This window comes from Mustelus asterias, chromosome 23 (assembly GCF_964213995.1).
Source record: "Mustelus asterias chromosome 23, sMusAst1.hap1.1, whole genome shotgun sequence".
Classification (NCBI taxonomy): domain Eukaryota; kingdom Metazoa; phylum Chordata; class Chondrichthyes; order Carcharhiniformes; family Triakidae; genus Mustelus; species Mustelus asterias.
In genome coordinates, this window is record NC_135823.1 from 72312647 (window position 1) to 72334815 (window position 22169).

A 22169-nucleotide genomic window follows, 5' to 3' on the forward strand; every position below is an offset into this window, starting at 1 on the left:
ATAGCTTTTTGGCAGCTTATTGGAACACGACCCATGCGACTACGCAGAGTTCAGCTACTCTTAAGGAGAAAGTTGAGAATCAAGCTTGATTTGTTATTACCTCCAGAAACTTCAGAGATAGTAAAGAGTCAACAACAATCTCAAGTTGGTAGATGAGAAGTCAGAGCAAAACTAAGCTCAATTCAACAAGGAGATTGAGTGTTAGTGTGTGATTCTACCACGAGTGAGAAATGGGAACCAGCCATAGTTTCAGCAAAAACCAGTTCAATTTCTTAGGCAATGAAAAGGAAATGAATGTATCTGAAATGTGTCTGTTACTGTGAGGGAGATTTCCCTTTTCTGTTATGTTCGCATACTATTCCGAGAACCATTTCTTTCTGCTGTGCAACAGTTGGTAAGAGTTTGCACTGTTGAAGAATGCTGCATAAATTCAAGCAACAAGGGATTGGGATTTCTCTGGAACACAAGGCTCTGTTCCAAACAGTTGGATTTTTTTTTGGATTGCTGTTTCTAAGAGCAGTGTAGTGTGTTGGCCAAATGGAAGAGGCCCCAGAATCAGCTACAGCGAATATTTTATTCTGCCTTTGCTGTCTAACAAAAAGCAAATTACCAAAACCCTTTCAATTTTGTTTGGAAATGTTTTTCCACAATTTTAATAAATAATGCTAACCTTTCAAAATAATTGGTGTGTTTTGTGAAGATCCTCTTTTTCCACACAGTAAAATTATTAAATGAATAGAGCAGACTGATAAAAATATCTCACTGAGAGCTACCTTTATCGGTGATTTGATGTTTTAAATGGTCAGTAATTTATGCAGTGAAATGAAACATGTAATGGATCAAATTTACAGTTTTCCATTTGGGTAAAACTCCCAATGATTAAATGGCCTATTTTTCTATTGGACACTATCAAGTGTGATGATACTGCGCTATTGATACATGTTTACCAAAGAAAATGACCCTTGGGGTGATTTCTTGATTAAAGTAATGGAAAAGTGAGTTAGGTGTACAGGGTCATATTAGTCATGTGATCTCTCCCTCTCTGGAAGCTCCAGAACTGTTAACAAAGGTTAAAGCAATGTTGCCGGATTTGCTAACTATTTTTAAAGAGGGTTTAAGTCTATAAGAAAAGTATTGCTTAATTGGAACTGAATAGTAATAAGTTAAAAGTTAAGAGATGTTTATTTGCCCATCCCTAGTTGCCCCTTGAGAAGGTGGTGGTGAGCTGCCTTCTTGAATCGCTGCAGTCCATGTTCTGTGGGTTGACCCACAATGCCGTTAGGGAGGGAATTCCACGGTTTTGACCCAGCGACTGTGAAGGAACGGCGATATATTTCTAAGTCAGGATGGTGAGTGACTTGGAGGGGAACTTGCAGGAAGTGGTGTTCCCATGTCTCTGCTGCCCTTGTCCTTCTGGATGGAAGTGGTTGTCGGTTTGGAAGGTGCTGTCTAAGGATCTGTGGTGAATTGCTGCAGTGCATCTTGTAGATAGTACACACTGCTGCTACTGAGCGTCAGTGGTGGAGGGAGTGGATGTTTGTAGATGTGGTGCCAATCAAGCAGGATGCTTTGTCCTGGATGGTGTTGATCTTCTTGAGTGTTGTTGGAGCTGCACCCATCCAGGCAAGTGGAGAGTATTCCATCACACTCCTGACTTGTGCCTTGTAGATGGTGGACAGGCTTTGGGGAGTCAGGAGGTGAGTTACTCGCCGCAGTATTCCTGCCTCTGATCTGCTCTTGTAGCCACTGTGTTTATATGGTGAGTCCAGTTGAGTTTCTGGTCAATGGGAACCCCAAGGATGTTGACAGTGGGGGGGTCAGTTCAATGATTAAGAGTTAAACTGTTTCATCTTGTTAGAGTTATACTTAAACTGTGTTATGAATAAGGCTTGTTTTGTTAAAAAGATCCCTAATTTGTCAGTGGAATTACTCCTGGAATGAAACATCCTTTCCTCACATTTATGCCAAAATAGAAACTGTTGGGGGTCTAGTTTGGCTTCATAATATACCTTGGGGTTTCTGACCTGGTTTCCAAATACAGATTTAAAACAACAAAGTATACAATATAAAGATGGTTCAGAAAGCTTCAAGGAATGTTAAGTACCCATATGGCAAACTATTGGCATTCATAGACAATCCTAATCTTTACAAATATATTTATTGGTGACCTTACTATTGTTTACTCTTTATAGTTACTTGTCAAATATTGGAAACAAATATTCCACAAAGAAATTTCCTCTTGAATGATGTCACTAAATAACTCCTCAATGATTTCATGAACGGGGGTGAACATTTCCATTCAGAATACTTTTCCATTTCTATACATCATGAGAAGGGTACAGAATGCTATTAGTTGGTGTTGGAAACAAGTCAGATGAGAGCAGTGTTTGGGAATGATATGAATGATGAGCTTGTCATTGCCCTCAGTCACACTATCAATAGCTTCATATTTAATGATATTTAACTAAACCTTTTGGTATTTGGTTTTGTTTTGGGGGGCGCTATATTGGTTGTAAGATTTGACACTTTGTTTATCGCTAATTTTAATGAGAATGCAAAGGTTACACCCATATGGCGCCCTTTCCATCAAATAGCTTCAGTCCCTATATAAGATTGACAGACAAGTAAAATAGTCCACACTTTTGCATCTGAACTACTCATTTTTAAACTTTACTAGCACATCTGAAGGAACGTACAGATGACATGACACAGTAACATCTGGGGTATTGCAGCCTTTGACGTAGCTCTGTGATCTCACAATACAGGTTTCTGAATTGGCATCAAGATCAGAACAACAAAAACATCTTAAATATGGTAAAATGACCCAAGGTTCTTCAGAAGAGCTTTACCCAACACAATCCAGCACTGAGCCACATCAAGGTATATTGGGGCAGTTGAGGTAGATTTTAAGCAGCATCCTAAGGGACTGTTGATGAGAAATAGGAGAGCCAAGGATAAATCCTTGGGGGAGGCCAGAGGCAGTGACGTGGGAGCAGGAAGAGAAACTATTGCAGGTGATGATTTAGCTAGGACTGGTTAGATAACAGTAGAACCGGTGATAGCTGTCCCAGCCAGCTGGAGAAGGATGGTGTTGTCAAACCATGTCAAAAGCTGCAGACAGGTGGAGATGGACAAGGAAGGGTCATTTCTCTTTGGCACAGTCACACAGAATGTCATGTGTGCCAATGATTAAAGCTGGTTTATTAGTGCGACTGGGGTAGAAACCTGACTGGAGATATTCAAACACAGAGTAGCTAGAAAGATGGCTGCAGGTCTTGAGGCAACAACAACACATTCAGGGACCTTGGAGAGGAAAGGGAGGTTAGAGTTGGTGCGGAGGTTTGTGGAAGTTTGCTCAGATAGCTATTGAGGAAAAGGGACTGTACCTGAGGAGAGAGAATCATTGATAATCACATTAACATGGGAGACAGGAAGGGAAGTAGCCAGCGGTTCAGTGGGAATAGCGGACAGGACGTGGATCCCATGGACAAGCTGAGCTCGGAGACGGGGTGAGGGGAATAGGAGAGAAACGTGGGGAAATCTGAGAGTTCTGGTCTAGGGCAGTGTGCAGCATTAGAATCAGTGAGCTCGTGGGAAAGTGGGAACTGGTCATAAGATTGAAATTCCAATTATATTGCAATCTGAAATAAAGTCAATGTTCCAATAATTTGCTAAATGTAATTCGCAATGTGAAATTAAACACTTGTACTTCTGAACTCTTAGTAAATTTTAACAAATTCATTTTTTGGCAGCTTTGTGAATAATTGAGCTTACATGAGACAAAAATAGATGAGAAACCTCTAACTAATACATTCTTGGAAACCGGGTTTGACCTAGCAATCACAAATCAGGATCATATTTGGACGGACAGTCCATCAGAGAATATTAATGTTTGCTGTTATACTGTACGCAATGCAATCACACAACGTATCAACAGGTCTATGAGTAATTGGAAGTAAAAAGGCCAGAACATAAACTAAGCTCTGTTATCTAACTCTGAGGAGTCAATATTGACATTCGTGGCACTTTATCGGAATCTCGGAACGAGGTTTTCCCAGTCGACGAGAATGTCTTAGTGTCTGTGCTGGATCCACAGAATATCCTTCAGAAATCAATTCCAAACAGCCTCAGGTGCTTCTGGTGGTTAATTGTTCTCCAGGGAAGGAATTTTACAGACAAATGGAAACTCACGGCTGCACCGATTGTCATTCCAGGATCGGAGAGCTGCGAATAAAAACGGAGAAATTAAAGTTAAGATTCTGATCTGAAATATGTCAATTTGAAACCACAATGGGATTTGACCTTTTGGACGAGATCGGCTGGTCTCCCCTCAGCGTGTTTCTCCGTGGCGGGAGGCAGCGCGCTGTTTGCGGGCGGCAGGATTCACTGGACCCGCTGCTGTCCATGGAAATTCCCACTGAAGCCACCTCACGTTGCCGGGAAACCTGCGACACGGGGGTGTACTGCCGGCAGGACCGGAGAATCCACTGGTGTGGCGGCCAGAGGATTCCGGCCTTAAATTCAAGAAAAGAGGAGTTTTTAAAAATTCTGTCAGCATTTGTTGCCCATCCCTAATTGCCCTCAAGACGGAGGTCCTTTTACAGACCCCAGGAGAACCCAACTAGAGCCCTTTCTCCAGACTTTTCTTTTTTCAGATGTTATTCTAAGTAAATGAACACACGGGGAAAGAAATTCAGCCGGACTGATCTTTGACGTTGCTCCCCCGCCCCCATCGCCCACTGACCCCCCCCCGACCTCCGATATCTCTGGCCTCCCCCACCGGGATCTCTGATCCAGGCCCCCGCGGCTCCCCCCGCCATCGATGCCCCCCTGAGTCACGGCACTTTCCCTCCCTCCTGTCGTGCTGCTAAAGGCTGATCCATCTCTCCGGCAACCAGAGTCTGCACCTAGCCAAGTGCAGCTGCAAAGTGAACACCTATCCTTCACCCTCTCTCCCTGTCCTCCCCTATATACCGGGACACATTTTTCAATGAGAATCCCATCGGAATTCTGGAAGCTTCCGCAGATATTTGATTAGCTTGGTGAACAGTGTTGCAGTTTTTCTCATTCTTTCTCCAGACTGAGACCCTTCCCTGGCATCATCTTAGTGAATCTCCTTTCTGGCACCTTCCCATCTTCCCCAAAGGATGGCACCCAAATGGGGGCAGCCTGTCGACCGGTTAAAGTTGGATCGGGCATCTAGTTGGTTTATATCTTTTTTTGAATATAGGGTGGCACGGTGGCACAGTGGTTAGCACTGCTGCCTCACAGTGCCAGGGACTCAGGTTCAATTGCGACCTTGGGTCATTGCCTGTGTGGAGTCTGCACTTTCTCCCCGTGTCTGTGTGGGTTTCCTCAGGGTGCTCCGGTTTCCTCCCACAGTCCGAAAGACGTACTGATTACGTGGATTGGCCATGCTAAATTGCCCCTTACTGTCAGGGGGACTAGCTAGGATAAATGCATGGGGATAGGGCCTGGGTGGGATTGTGGTCGGTTCCTCAATGGGCCAAATGGCCTCCTTCTGCATTGTATGATTCTATTTCCCAATATGGATTGGGGTCCAAAGCCAGTGTTCCACCCAATCCCCCATGTTTGCCACTCAGTGACCAAGATTCGAATTGCCCATACAAACTACAGCCTAAAGGAATAGTCCAGGGGAGCACCACCAACCCCTCAGCAAAGAGGGGGGCATCCTCCCTCTCATCTCTCAAATAACAGGTCATCCCCTCCCCACATCACACAGGAATGAGGGTGACCTGACCTGTCCCCTCACATCCCACAGCTCCCTCCCCCTCAGGCCCCCCCTTTCAGGCCACACACTTTGTCAGTGCCAATGGTGTTCTGTTGCCTGGCACCATGGCATTGACATCCTGGTTTGGCACCTTGGACCATGATGGGGGGGGTCAAGGAGGTAGGTCCAGTGGCCATTTGCCCCTTTGCCGCTGCCAGGTTGCAGAGGAAGGGTCCTTCAAGGTTCCTGGGGATTGGTTGTGCTCGGGCTGGGTACAAGGGATTGACCTCATCACTGTGACCTGGGGGCCTCGTGGCTAGACTGTCCCTTCTAGCCCTGGCAGATCTGAAGTTTACCCTTGACACGGTGATTCCAGGCAGCCCTGTGATTAGTAGCTTTATTCCTGCCTGTCAGCTGTGAAATTTTGAAGTGGCCAGGTTACTCCATGCCCCCCGGTTACCTAGCAGGATTTTAAATCACTGCAGCACTCCAATCTACAGCAGAGATTTCCCTTTCACTCTGTCAGAAGCTGCAGGTGTGAGCAGACCCATTGGAAGTCCTCTGACAGAGAGGAGATGCCAATTTCACTGGGACGGGTTCCCCGTTCCACAGCTGTTCACTCTGCCCCAATATATTCAGTAAGAAGTTTAACAACACCAGGTTAAAGTCCAACAGGTTTATTTATAATAAACCTGGTGTTGTTAAACTTCTTACTGTGTTTACCCCAGTCCAATGCCAGCATCGCCACATCATGACTACCAATATATTCACACAGCTTTCATTTGAAATCTCTGGGCCTTCTCGAAAGCTGCAACCTTTGAAACCCTTTTATCGCCTTCAATTTCATAGCCAAGTGTTTTGAAAGAGGTTTTCATTCACAGCTTGATAGATTTCTACTCAGGCTCCAGTCAGCTGTGTTTATTTACCTTTCCTTTCATGCTTGGATGCATCTCAAGTACCTCCATTGTTCCTAACCGCAATGTTTACTAAGTCTCTAAGCCTGATTGGCAACTGTGGTTTCTTCAAAGGGAATAAATGGTTTAATTTCCTTTTAGTCTGGAGAGAAAATTTACCTGTTTCCCTGGGAGAAACATTCCAGTTTTCAGTCAGAACCTTTGGAAAATTCCACTCATGGAGTCTTCAGGTGGAAGGAATCTGTGTGAGAGCCTAATTCAATATTCGGCAATCTCACTTCCACGAGTGTTATATCTGCATGATATAAGATTGGCCCTCTATTTATAACCCCGGGCAGAATTCTCCGGCTGCGCTGGTCTAAAACCCGGAAATTCCCACCTGACCGTCAATGGTGTTTCACATTCTCCGCGACTCACCCGCTAAAATTCCAGTGATGGGTGGGATGGGAGAATTCCGGCCCCCATATTTCCCGGCACTGTGGCTGCGTCCTCAGTGCTGTAGTGGCAGGACAAGGTGGTGAAGCACTCAAAGGTGCGTTGACTTTGTGGAACTTGAAGATCCTGCTAGCAAATACCACTCCTGATATTCACATTGCTTAATACCCAGTTTTCATTATTGGGATTGCTGGATTGTAGACAGTACTTTGTTTTAATGTACAGGTTATGATTAACAACATGTTTTGCTAAAAGATCACACGGGTGATATGAACCGCCTCTGCCTTGAGTCACTCCAGCTCAGAGTCATTGCAATATTTACAACTATCTTTATTGTTATTGGTATGGTGTCTCCCCCCCGCCTCCCCCGCCCCACCCTCCCCCCCCCCCCGCCCCGGCGCCCCCCTCCCCCCCCGCCCTGCCCCGCCCCGCCCCGCCCACCCCCCATGTGTAAAACGCTGAGAGCAAATCAAAGACTTGTTGACAACGTGTGTGAAATGTTGACACCTGTTGAAGAGAAACGGTTGGAGATTTCCCATTGGACGGATTAATTTGAAATGGGAGGCAATGGGAGTAACTTTGACTTTTGGTGATTGTAAACTCGAGGAACCGGTTGGCTCTAAAACTTCTTTAATTTCCCAAAGATGTTACTGGGAGGATGGGTCGTTGATCAGATATCATCAGTTTTACCTTAACACCAACAGTCAGAACTAACTACCTGCAAGCACATTTATTCAAGACTACTCAAACAGATCAAACTGCCCAAGTCTCAGCCACTCCCAGTTCTTTTTGCTAAGATCCCGTCGATGATCTCACTGCCATTACTGACTTGCTCTCTACTCCCCTACGTGGTTACTTTGACATCATTATCCCTGAGACTAAACCTGACCCGTGCTGTCAGATCCAACCAGGTACAAATGAGCTACAGCTGCACATCAAATCCAACATATCTATATCCCCTCTCTGTGCTGCTGGATAAATTACACTATTTTATGAAATCCCTCTGTCTGTTCTTCTAATGAAAATAATTTTAATGGTTGTCTAAACATCTCTCTCATGCTTCGCATCAGGAACCATTTCTATAATGAGCTTCACCCTCTCCAAATCAAAATATAACCATTGCACCCATAAAGGGGTAAATAACTTTGCAACAATGTAAAATGGTCAAAGGAAATAAAAAGAGATGTGAGAAGGGGAAGGTATCAATCAATTCACAGCAGCACACGCAGTGAAGATCCACCGCACGGTATCTGCGATGTAACATCACACCAGCTTAAAGAGAAACGCTGCTTACTCTGCACTGTGGCTTGGGAATCACTGAAGTTTGAGGTGTTGCTTTACAATGGACATGTGTAAAAACAGCAGGAAAAGTGGAAGGGGCTGAAGAACATCAAGATCTGCAGGTTAAGGGGATGAATGTGCTTCTTTACAGGGAACCTGCATGTGACAGAAGCAACTGAAAAAGTCGTGAATGTAGCCCAATCCATCACGCAAACCAGCTTTCCATCCATCGACTCTGTCTACACTTCCCGCTGCCTTGGGAAAAGCAGCCAGCGTAATTAAGGACCCCACGCACCCCGGACATTCTCTCTTTCACCTTCTTCCGTCGGGAAAAAGATACAAAAGTCTGAGGTCACGTACCAACCAACTCAAGAACAGCTTCTTCCCTGTTGCTGTCAGACTTTTGAATGGACTTACCTTGCATTAAGTTGATCTTTCTCTACACCCTAGCTATGACTGTAACACTACATTCTGCACTCTCTCCTTTCCTTCTCTATGAACGGTATGCTTTGTGCGTATAGCGCGCAAGAAACAATACTTTTCACTGTATACTAATACATGTGACAATAATAAATCAAATCAAATCAAAAATTAGATTGGAAAAAAGTTTTTTTTGGTTCTTTGTCCTATGAGCTATATATATTCTCCTTTATACATCGGGAGGAGTTCAATTCAATTCTCTATTCAGTGAAGTGATTGAAAACACTTCATAGCGAGAGTGATGGCATTGCCCTTTAGTCTTCAGGATAATGTTTCCATGCACTTTCAGCTTATGTCGAGTCTGAGTGCTTCTGATCTTTAACTTCACTAAACCTCCATTCAAAGAGTTTTCCTTGTCTGTTTGCCAGTACCTGTGACTCATGCTCTAATACAGAGATATATATCCCATCACTGTAATCCCATATATCACAGAATCTGCTCTGGAGCTCAGTGCATCTGATACCTCAGGCTCCCAATTTATAGCCATTGATTTGGACATTTAGCTGTGTTACAAATCAAACCCATTGACCTTCACACCAGATAGAATCAGAATGTCTTCAGCTGCCATCCTGTCTGTACCAGTTCTCAGCGAGTGCCACCTCCCTGCCAGTACTTAATAGCCCTGTACATCCTTTCAATTCAAATAATTATCCAATTCCCTGTTAAAAGCCAGCATTAAATCCTGCTCCAGCACATTGTCAGACAGTGCATTCCAAATCCTAAACACCATAGACTCATAGAGTCATAGAGGTTTACAGCATGAAAACAGGCCCTTCGGCCCAACTTGTCCATGCCGCCCTTTTTTTAAAAACCCCTAAGCTAGTCCCAATTGCCCGCATTTGGCCCATATCCCTCTATACCCATCTTACCCATGTAACTGTCTAAACACTTTTTAAAAGACAAAATTGTACCCACCTCTACTACTACCTCTGGCAGCTTGTTCCAGACACTCACCACCCTCTGTGTGAAAAAATTGCCCTTCTGGACCCTTTTACACCTCTCCTCTCTCATCTTAAACCTGTGCCCTCTAGTTTTAGACTCTCCTATCTTTGGGAAAAGATATTGACTATCTAGCTGATCTATGCCCCTCATTATTTTACAGACCTCTATAAGATCACCCCTCAGCCTTCTACGCTCCAGAGAAAAAAGTCCCAGTCTATCCAACTTCTTCTTATAACTCAATCCATCAAGTCCCGGTAGCATCCTAGTAAATCTTTTCTGCACTCCTAGTTTAATAATATCCAGTGCACAAAGAAGATTTTTCACACATCACATCTGGTTCTTAAATCTGTGCCCACTCATTCTCCATCCTTCCACTAATGGGAACAGTTTCTCCTGATCTACTCTGTCCAGGAGCCTCAGGATTTTGAATCCTTCTGTCTCGATCCTCCACTCTGCATTCCCATTGAGAAGACTTCATTTGAGCAGCGCCAGCGCTCAATTTCATGACGATGAAGGACATGAGAAATTGGTATCCACTATTCTTCTTGTGGTTCAACATCACCTTGGCTGGAGGGTCATATTCCTATGGAGTTTCTCCAGGGGCAGGAATATCCAATGGTTTTACCCGCTGCAATGTCCCTGCTTCCAGAGTTGCCTCTAGAAAACATCCATACCAAACTTGGCACTGACATGGAACTGACACTAACATGTCTGATACTCAGGTGTTAATGAACACATGCCATTCATGGGGGGCATTTCCTCAGGGTGCCGTTTCCTCAGGGTACCCACTCATTGCTGGAGGCCAGAAGAAAATACTTTTAAAAGGTTCTAAGATCTTTCTGACGGACACTTGTCACCTTTCTTCAATCGACTTTTTGCTCCGAGCTATTCGACTGCCATGGCAACTGGTGCCAATCTCTTGTAGAGTAGAGAAGCATCCTTTCAGTGCAAAGAAATGGAGTCAAGAGATTTTGCGAAATGATTCACATGTCTGATAAGCTTTTTATGGAGTACAGAATGACTAAACCGAACTCTGGTCAGGATCAACCTGTGTGGAAGGCCTCTCCACTTTGCATTCTCTGCCTCACTCCAGGGCCTGTGTCTCTGACCTTCCTGGCCACATAGCGCCATACAACAGCCCAGCCCAAAGGAGGGAGGGTAACAATCACCCGTCACGGTTCGCTTCTGCCATTGTATTACGTTCTGGCACCTAATGGAACTGTGAGAGATAATGATGCCGCTCCAGTTCCTGCATGATTACCCCGGAAAAGGCAGAGAAACATTCTGAAGTACATAAAAGCATTTCTTCAATTTACTCAAGCCTTTGGAAGTAATTGTTGCGTTCAGTCTGATGGCAGACACTGCAGCTCAGGAATCAAAATTTAAATATACCAGCTGATCCGTGCTTTCCCCTTGGCACCGAGCAGCACTTTCCACCGTCTCCTTATTGATAAAATCTAACTCCCTTTATTCTAAAAGTCTTGGATGTATTGAAACCCCTTTATCCCAGTTGGAGCGACTACATTGAACATTATCTTTCACTGGAATGGTGATACAAGTTAACATTGTGTTTGTGCACAGATCTCGGAGAACAGAAGGGCATGTTAGTAGGGTGATGGAAAAGGCATATGGGACACTTGCCTTTATCAATCGAGGCATAGATTCCAAAAGCAGAGAGGTCATGTTGGAGTTGTATAGAACTTTGGTGAGGTCACAGCTAGAGCACTGTGTGCAGTTCTGGTCACCACATTATAGGAAGGATGTGATTGCACTGGAGGGGGTGCAGAGGAGATTCACCAGGATGCTGCCTGGGACGGAGCATTTCAGTTATGAAGAGAGGTTGGATAGGCTTGGGTTGTTTTCGTTGGAGCAGAGAAGTCTGAGGGGCGACCTGATCGAGGTGTACAAGATTATGAGAGACATGGGCAGAGTGGATAAGGAGCAGTTGTTCCCCTTAGTTGAAAGGTCAGTCACAAGGGGACATAGGTTCAAGGTGAGGGGCAGGCGGTTTAGGGGGGGGTGTGAGGAAAAGCTTTTTTACCCAGAGGGTGGTGAGGATCTGGAATGCGCTGCCTGGGAGGGTGGAGGAGGCGGGTTGCCTCACATCCTTTAAAACATATCTGGATGAGCACTTGGCACATCATAACATTCAGGGCTATGGGCCAAGTGCTGGCAGATGGGATTAGGTGGAAGTTCAGGTGTTTCTAATGTGTCGGTGTGGACTTCATGGGCCGAAAGGCCTCTTCTGCACCATGTGATTCTATGATTCTCTGATTCTATGATTAGAGGAGGGTGAATTCAGCCAGACTCAGTGATTTCATATTCATTTTCATATTTGAGTTATAAGGAGAGGCTGGATAGACTGGGACTTCTTTCTCTGGAGCGTAGGAGACTGAGGGGTGATCTTATAGAGGTCTATAAAATAATGAGGGGCATAGATCAGCTAGATAGTCAATACTCTTTCCCTAAGGTAGGGGAGTCTAAAACTAGAGGGCATAGGTTTAAGGTGAGAGGGGAGAGATACAAAAGTGTCCAGAGAGGCACTTTTTTCACAGAGGGTGGTGAGTGTCTGGAACAAGCTGCCAGAGGCAGTAGTAGAGGTGGGTACAATTTTGTCTTTTAAAAAGCGTTTAGACAGTTACATGGGTAAGATGAGTATAGAGGGATATGGGCCAAATGCGGGCAATTGGGACTAGCTTAGTGGTTAAAAAAAAGGGGCGGCAGGGACAAGTTGGGCCGAAGGGCCTGTTTCCATGCTGTAATCCTCTCTGACTCTATATCCTGTCATTTTCGGTACTATAAAAATACGATGGGAGCCTTTTAGATAAATGTGAATTTTTTTGGGATATCTTTGCTCCGTTCCACAGGTGTGAGTACGTCACAACGCTTTTCAATGTATCACCCTCCATTGCCTTCAGCTATTGGCCAGGAATTCTCCATTCATTCATTTCCGTTAACGAATAGGAAGCTGCAGGGTGGAGGCTGAAGAAGCAGAAAGTTTCACAACTGCAATAACACCAAATTACAAAATAGTTCAAAACGCTAAAGGCCATGAACCCATTCGATATTAACTGCCCAATCTGTCAAATTTGATTCCAGCCTCCAGCCACCTTCTGAATTCAATGTAACCTCCTCGCTGCAACTACCAATCCCGGGGCAAATCACTGAGCAACTCAAAGAAATATCTAGGAAAATGTGTCACTCCTCACAATCTTAAAAATATAGGTACAGGAAGAGGCCATTCAACACCTTAAGCCAATCCCACCGTCCAGATACATCAGAACTGATCTGTAATGTTAACTCCATCCACCTGCCTTGGTTCCACAATTTGGATGACCCTGGGACATCTTGTTTGGGTTCCCCCACCCCCCACCCTGGTGTATCTGAAAGTATTATTTGGTTTTAGCTCCTGCAGCCCATTAGGATCTGTTCCCATCGCTACAAAGTCCTTTCGGAGATGTCTCTGAAGCTCCAATTCTACATTTCCACCTGTGAACACATTGCCCTCCTCTGAGATTTGGAGAGTGTCCTTACGTGATAGTGGCCAGAACCGTCAGTAAGATAGAGTCATAGAGGTTTACAGTATGGAAACAGGCCCTTCGGCCGAACTTGTCCATGCCACCCTTTTTTTTAAACCCCTAAGCTAATCCCAATTGCCTGCATTTGGCCCATATCCCTCTATACCCATCATACCCATGGAACTGTTTAAACGCTTTTTAAAAGACAAAATTGTACCCGCTGTACTACTACCTCTGGCAGCTTGTTCCAGACACCCACCACCCTCTGTGTGCAAACATTGCCCCTCTGGACTCTTTTGAATCTCTCCCCTCTCACCTTAAACCTATGCCCTCTAGTTTTAGACTCCCCTACCTTTGGGAAAAGATATTGACTATCTAGCTGATCTATGCCCCTCATTATTTTAAAGACCTCTATAAGATCACGCCTCAGCCTCCTACACTCCAGAGAAAAAAGTCCCAGTCTATCCAGCCTCTCCTTATAGCTCAGTTATATTCCTGGTGCGGCCTGAGCAGAGGATGTTAGTGGCACAGGCCGATTTCTGGAGATTGGAAATTAACTTATCCAAGCACGAAGCTGATTTGTTTGCTGGTTGAACATGAGCGATTGGTCAACGGCACTTGTGGCAAGTTCTATCCCACCAATCAGAACAGGCCTCATACATTTACCTTCAATATGTGGCAGCTTGTATTTCTCCAAATTAAACTGTATTAACCATTGATCACCCCAATGTAAAATCTCTGAATGATAGGTGCAGCCTCCAAATAAGTGAAATTTGATGGTCAGAATGAGGTAGGTTCTTTACGCAGAGAGTGGTTGGGGTGTGGAATGGACTGCCTGCAGTGATAGTGGAGTCAGACACTTTAGGAACTTTCAAGCGGTTATTGGATAGGCACATGGAGCACACCAGAATGATAGGGAGTGGGATAGCTTGATCTTGGTTTCGGAAAAGGTTTGGCACAACATCATGGGCCAAAGGGCCTGTACTGTGCTGTACTGTTCTATGTTCTATGTCTAAACGAGGAAATTACGGGTGGAATTTTCCAATACTTTATAGTGTCATTCCCGGTGAGAAAACTGGGGAAACTCCCCCCGGTGTCTTCAGCAGGAAAGGTCACGCTATATTCCACCTCTTTAACAAGGTCTTTTCTACTTGGTTGCGCCTCGCTGGTGGTGGCTTACTTCTGATTCACTCACTACAGGAAACTTACTCTCTGGGATCAGTGGCATAGCTCCATATAAACCCCTCCCCAGCACATGTCTGTCCAAGTCCAGTCGGGGGGCGGTGGGGGTGGGGGGGGGGGGTGGTTTCTGCCAGGAAGACAGCATCACATTTCACCGAGGGAGCCCTCACCAAACTCCTGGATGGTGTCGAGCCAAGGTGCGACATCCTCTGCCCGCAATTGGCCAGAGCTCCAGCAAGCAAGGTCACCCCCCACCCCTCCACCCCCCCCACCCCACCCCCCCCCCCAACCACACTGCCCCCCCCCCCCCCCCCCCCCCGCCACACTGCCTGGGAGGCTGTGACTGTGATAGTGAGTTCCAGCTCGCTCCGTACAGGGTTACAGTGCCGGAAGAAGAGCAATGACCTTCCGGCCAGGATAAGTCTGCCTCCTCATGTCTCCTGCTGCATACCTGCACACACCCACCACACCTCCAGGATGATCTCTCTCCCACCTACCTGACAGGGTCCTAACACTTGTCATGACACCTCCCTCCCCTCCCCCCACCCCCCTACCTACCACCCACCACATGCCAGACTTCACCACCATCTGACCCACAGCAGGATTCCCGCCAACGCTCCCCCCATCTGTCTCATTGCAACAAACTCGAGCACAGTCAGTGTGAGTGGGCACAGAATGCCGGAGTCATGCCCAAGCTGCAAACCCTAAAGTTCTTTGATGGGAGAGCCCCGGAGCTGGCCGGAGAGGAGGTGGACCACATCCGGGCTGGGGGCAAGGTGGGGGCAAGGTGGGGGCAAGAAACACAAATGAGAACTCTCAACACAAGCCTCAGGCGAGTGACCTTCCTCCCGTCAGACTGCCCCTGTCCTGCACTAATGCCATCTCCCTTCCCTTGGCAGTCAACCAGCCCAGACCATCCTCACACCTCTGGGTACCACAAACTTGAGGACTTAGTGCCATTCCCCTGCCCTCTCCCCGTACCCCAGAGTTCGATAACAAGCATGTAGGAAGGGAATACTGAAGGTTCTGACACAGTTTCTCTCTCTACCTTTGCTGCCTCTAGAGTATTTTCAGCATTTTCTGATTCATTTCGGGTTTCCAGTATCTGCAGTATTTCACTTTTGGATGTTAATATTACCTTGTTTCCCTTCATTTATGATGATTACATTAATTGTCTCCAATCTGAAGAGAATTTAAGAGCAATGGAATTTCTCTGGTGTTGCCATTGTAGTTTTTCCACATTTTAAATCATTTTCTAAATGAATATTTGATTTTGCATTATGTTACGGAAATGCATATCCAAGCCTTCATGCTTTGTATATCTAGAAACTTACCACTGTTTTGCCGGAACCATATCTGTATACAGTCCTCCTCCTCCTCTGTTAACTGTGTCCCATCATCAGGCTGGTTCCCATCCCAGTAGTTATAGTCATACGTTGTCCCATCAGTCCATTCAAAATCTCCTTCCTGCCAAGAGTTTTGAAAACCATTATTTGTTAATTATCTACAAAATTAATCACTGTCTTAAAAAAAGAGCAGAAAATACATTCTGGTTCACCCCCAAATTACCCCAAATATTGGGGCTCTTGTATCCCCGGTCTCACAGGACTCTGGGGTAACCTTGGCAATCAGTGTTATAAAGTAAAACAGGTACCATGGCCATTTTACTGGAAGCTGTGGGACTAACCTTAGGCCTCAAAAAATGTATGGTAATAATATTAGCAGCAATTTATGTCAGCAGTATTTTATAAGTAAACAGTATTTTATATTAAGGTCCGTATCAAAAGATCTGATGGGGACCAGAAAATTATCTTTCTTGGGGGATTCAGCAACATGGTATGATGATACTATGCCTTTAAGAAATATATTTTAGTCATGTTTCTTGTGCAGGATCTGTTTTAACAATTTTGTTTTATTATCGGTTCTGCTGGGTCTGTAACCGACATCCTCTATTACTCCTGCAGCAGCATAATTGCTCCTAATTGCTAGAATGTTCATTTTACTCTGGATTAATGTTGTTCTGCTGTTTTTAGTGCTCCCCTGGGATTTTGCTGAGTAGGACTTGGTTGGGTTGATTGACAGGTAAGGTAATATGACTGGGTGGAGCCAGGCTTACACAGGAAAATCAAGCTCAGCTGCTGCTTGGGGCTGTTAGAGAGCAGCGCCTCTCTTTCTCTCTCTGGAGTTGGAGACTGGAATATGGCAGGAAATAAGTATCCTTCTCTGAGATTTTACTGTTTGGGGGTGGATCTTTCTCTAAGATTCTGGTGTATGAGAGTCAGAAGACAGGTGCCTGTCTGGATCTCTGTCCAGATGGGTTAAAAGGCTGGAAATTTATTATCCACCTGAGCAGATTGGTCTTTGGTGCTAACTGGTTCTGAAGAAGGGATTTATGTCTATGGGATACCACTTATAATTGAAATTATCAAGATAGCTAGCTGTTAAGAATTATACTTTGTCATGTTTAAGTATTTTAATTGGTAAAAGCTATACTAATTCTTTTTGTTATATTCTAACTGTGTTCTTAAATAAAGTTTGTTTTGATAAAAGCTTCTTAGTGGGTCACCCAAATCATACCTGGAGTGAAACTTGATCGAGTTTTTTGAGGAAGTGACGATTGATTGAGGGTAGGGCAGTGGATGTTGTCTACATGGACTTCAGTAAGGCCTTTGACAAGGTCCCTCATGGCAGACTGGTGCAGAAGGTGAAGTCGCATGGGATCAGAGGTGAGCTGGCAAGATGGATACAAAACTGGCTCGGTCAAAGAAGACAGAGGGTAACAGTGGAAGGGTGGGTTTCTGAATGGAGGGCTGTGACAAGTGGTGTTCCTCAGGGATCAGTGCTGGGACCTTTGCTGTTTGTAATATATATAAATGATTTGGAGGAAAATGTAACTGGATTGATTAGTAAGTTTGCGGACGACACAAAGGTTGGTGGATTTGCGGATAGCAATGAGGACCATCAGAGGATACAACAGGATATAGATCAGTTGGAGACTTGGGCGGAGAGATGGCAGATGGAGTTTAATCCGGACAAATGTGAGGTAATGCATTTTGGAAGGTCAAATACAGATAGGAAATATACAGTAAATGGCAGAACCCTTCGGAGTATTGATAGGCAAAGGGATCTGGGTGTACAGGTACACAGGTCACTGAAAGTGGCAATGCAGGTGGAAAAGGTATTCAAGAAGGCATACGGCATGCTTGCCTTCGTTGGCCGGGGTATTGAGTTTAAAAATTGGCAAGTCATGTTGACGCTTTATAGAACCTTAGTGAGGCCGCACTTGGAATATAGTGTTCAATTCTGGTCGCCACACAGCATGTGGAGGCTTTAGAGAGGGTACAGAAAAGATTTACCAGGATGTTGCCTGGTATGGAGGGCATTAGCTATGAGGAGAGGTTGGAGAATCTTGGTTTGTTATCACTGGAGCGACGGAGGTTGAGAGGAGACCTGATAGAAGTCTACAAGATTATGAGGGGCATGGACAGAGTGGATAGTCAGAAGCTTTTTCCCAGGGTGGAAGAGTCAATTACTAGGGGGCACAGGTTTAAGGTGCGAGGGGCAAGTTTTAAAATGTACGAGGCAGATGTTTTACACAGAGAGTGGTGGATGCCAGGAACTCATTGCCGGGGGAGGTAATGGAAGCAGATAACGGTAGTGACTTTTAAGGGGCGTCTTGACAAGTACATGAATGAGATGGGAATAGAGGGATATGGTCCCCGGAAGCGTAGGGGGTTTTAGTTCAGTTGGGCAGCATGGTCGGTACAGGCTTGGAGGGCCGAAGGGCCTGTTCCTGTGCTGTAAATTTCTTTGTTCTTTGTTCTTTGAAACATCTCATGCTCACCCTAATGCCAAAATCAAATGTAAAACTTAGGGTCTAGGCTAATTTCACAAAATACCTTGGAGTTTCTGACCTGGTCCCTAACAATGGAAAGAATTCCCCTAATCCCACATTCCAATATTGACGTTGTGAAATACTTCCCAGAACCAGAACTTTGCTCCCAAATTCTATCGCATCTTATTTTAATTGCTATATTAATACCGAGTGACAAAGTTAATATTCCCAGACTACAAGACTGAACATCACATTCTCAGTCAGTTCGCTGTTTGGAAGAGAGTTATCTTTTATTGCAACAAATTGTTGGCCAGCAAATCAACTGCTTTTCCATAGACCCAACAAAAGAAGTTAGGAAAGAAGTTTAGTTCGGAAACAAACATAAATCAAAGTAAAAAGTTTATTTATTAGTGTCACATGTAAGGCTTACATTAACACTGCAATGAAATTATTGCGAAATTCCCCTCGTCACCATAGTCCGGCCCCTGTTCGGGTCAATGCACCTAACCAGCATGCCTTTCAGACTGTGGGAAGAAACTGGAGCACCCGGAGGAAACCCACACAGACACGGGGAGAATGTGCAGACTCCACACAGACAGTGACCCAAGCTGGGAATCGAACCCGGGTCCTTGGCGCTGTGAGGCGGCAGTGCTAACCACTGTGCCACTGTGCAGTCCAAATAACACAAAAGAATTCTTACAATAAAAATTAAATAATGAATAGATCATCACAAATAGAAAATCAGATGGACAATATAAGAATCTTTGGGTTAAAAATTTGATTAGGGCTGTTAGATCGCGATACATCATTACCCTGTGATTACTCCATGCCTGTTCAATATGAAGCTGATAACATTCCCACACGCTGCTACCTGATCATTTCAGTAATTTTGCAACCTATACTGCGAGGCTGCACTCTCGGCTATACTTACACCTCGCTTGGCAAGACTTACACCTCGCCGGACCTTCTTAAAGCCAGCCTGTCCCAATTAAAAAGAAGATGCCTTAGGCTACAACTGGTGGAACAGTGTGTGAAAGGACTTTAGGGAAGGAATAATACTGTGAAGGGAGTGACAAGTCAGGGAACAGGCTCTCAGGATCTCTGATGCAGTCCCTCTTAGTTGAGAAGGTCAAAGGGAGGAGAGGGGCCGTGTTTCCATAGGGTACCAGGGGGACCTCAAGTCAGACCCTATGAAGAGAATGGGAGCAACATGGGGAACCTGGCTACAGTGCTGCAAGAAGTTCAATGACTGCACACAGTGGTTAAGGTCAGCGAATGTATATTCACATGACATCCCTTACTCACCACGCCAGCTATCACCCACTCGGCCCAAAGCTCCACGCACCCAGCACTCACCCAACCACAAGGAGAGACATCAGGACTCAAGAATTGTTAAGTTGCTTGTGGGGACCAACTAATTAAAAGAAACTAATTTACCGAACGGCTCCAACGGAAAAGGCCGTGGACAGGATTTTACTTTTTATAACTTCTACATTAACAATCAAACCAGAATCAAGATAAACTAAATTTGAACTAACAGGCAAATCGCACTCAATACAAATTCTAAATTACACTTGAAATAGCAGATCAAACGAAGAAGGATCTCACAGATTTCTGAATGTACATTCCGCGTATATGTTAACGTTTGTCTCCCTTTGGTAAGGTTGCAGTTTCCCTGAGCCACCAGGCTCCATCCTGCAGCAGTTTGATTTGGTCCAAGTCCCAAGAGAAACACTTTCACCAAAAGGCACATATTCACAGATCCTTTCCTTCTGCAATGGAACGTGCCATTGGCGGGATTAACTGCAACCGGACTGTCAGTCTGCTTTCGCTGGTTAACCCTTTGTTAACTGTCATCAGCCTCAGATACGATATTGTGCTGTTTTAACACCCCACCTTACTCTGACAAGTAATTGTGAGTAAAGCTCATTAATAAATCTCTTGTCACAAGAATTGTTCATAGTGAATGTACGAAAATGAATTGTTTTCCTAACTAGTGATGTTGTTGAAATTCTACACTGTATTCTAACCAGTTTTACTGTTAGTTATATTGCTAATGCTGCGGAAATGCTATTTCCAATCACCGATACTCCACACTTGCAGTTTTTGGCTGACGGAGAATGCAGGCTTATATAGAAATTACAACTTGCTGAAAACACAAATAATGTAACTTGGGAGAGAGCCCAAACTGTAGCTAAGCAACAAAACATTGATTCTGCAGCTGTTTTTGGAGAGTTACTTGTCAGAGCCATGTTAGTTGAATAGTTTAGATTGCGTTAGTAACTGGACAGATGCTAAAGGAATTTTAGAATATAAGAACTTAAGAACTAGGAGCAGGAGTAGGCCATCTGGCCCCTCGAGCCTGCTCCGCCATTCAATAAGATCATGTCTGATCTTTTCGTGGACTCAGCTCCACTTACCCGCCCACTCACCATAACGGTCAATGTGTATTGCATGGTTCTCTGCAGTGGGAAGGTCATTGGAACATAGATGTTAGAGTTTAATAATGGACAGGTCTTGTCAACGTATAGAGAGAGTTCTATACATCAATCATACTTCACAGACATTACCATGCTGATTAAATCCTCAATATAAAATGTTCATGGTTTTTGATTGTAGCTTTACATCTGAATTTAACAGGCCCCCTCCACCCTAACTCTTAGAAATATTGGAATTGTTGGCAAAACATTTGAGAAATTCCTCCTTGATATTTTGTCTTGGGAATCAATCCCTGGTGCTGGGATGAGGTGATCAAGCAGTTAGATGGCAGGAATAAAGCAACTTAGACAGGTGAGGGAGCAGGGAAATGGGGCATTGAAGAAAGGAAAGGTTAAGAGGCTGAGGGAAATGGGAAGAATGAGGAGGAAGAAGGAAAGTGGGGAGAGAAGTGAGGCAGATGGGAGAGTTGATGGCGCGAGGGGAAAAGCGGGGGGTGGAAGGGAAGGGGAGGGTATAGGTGATGGCACTGAATGAGCTCAGTTGGAGTATAGAGCTGTATAAGTATATTAGTCAGAGGGGCTGGGTAAAGTGTTTTGATGGGGCTGGAGAAAGTTACCTCCCGAGGGAGGGACTGCAGACCCTCCTCCAGCCGGTTAACCCTGGTTGAAGCTTAAAGTGGCTGCAGTGCTGCCAGTATCGGCGGGAGTGAGTTCAGCAACAACACTTCAGATGGAGGGAAGAGGAACCATGGTCAAGAAAATTAGGGATTAATAAGCCAATAATGAATTTAAAATGCTGAAATCTGTTTGATTTGATTAGATAACAACGGGAATTTGATATTTTGCATGGCCCTCGTCCTATTTCTCGATAGGACTCTGTTTGAGTCAATAACACATACATCTCCGAGTTAGAGGTTCAGGCCCCACTCGAGTACAATAGAGAAACCCTACAGTGCAGGAGGAGGCTATTCAGCCCATCGAGTCTGTCCTGACCGCAATCCCACCCAGGCCCTACCCCCATATGCATGGCCAAAGGTCAGATGTCAAGCAAAAGCTGGTCTAACTCTTCAGGTGATTGGAGTCTTTGGAGCTGACCCCAACAGCAGATCAACATGCCCTTGAACAATCGGTGATGTGTGGAGTTTTGCTGCCTCTGCTCTTTAGCTCCTGTGCCTGTCCACCTAACAGTATTCAGTGAGCTCCTAGAGTTATGGTATGGTGCTATATAAATGCAATTCCTTTCACATGGCTTATTCTTAGTTCAGTAAAATAGAGAACCTGCTTGTCACGGAACACGAGTAACAACTTCAATACTTTTTTAACAGCCTGTTAAGTCTATTGTTTAAAGGAAGAATATCCAACATTCCGTGTGTTTTGGTTTACATTCAGAATCTACTGGGTCCCACATCCCAC

General features: G+C 44.8%; 1 protein-coding gene across 2 annotated transcripts in view; it reads right to left on the reverse strand.

Moving 5' to 3' along the window:
• Window positions 1-2655: 2655 nt before the first annotated feature.
• Window positions 2656-22169, reverse strand: part of clec19a (C-type lectin domain containing 19A) — a 63808-nt gene continuing 44294 nt past the window's right edge. For both annotated transcript variants that reach the window (XM_078239858.1, XM_078239857.1), the window contains exons 4-5: window positions 15818-15950; window positions 2656-4224 (exon numbers count right to left, since the gene is read on the reverse strand). In XM_078239858.1, coding sequence (XP_078095984.1) covers window positions 4145-4224; window positions 15818-15950 — 213 coding nt within the window. In that variant the 3' untranslated portion in view covers window positions 2656-4144. The remainder of the gene's footprint in view (window positions 4225-15817; window positions 15951-22169) is intronic.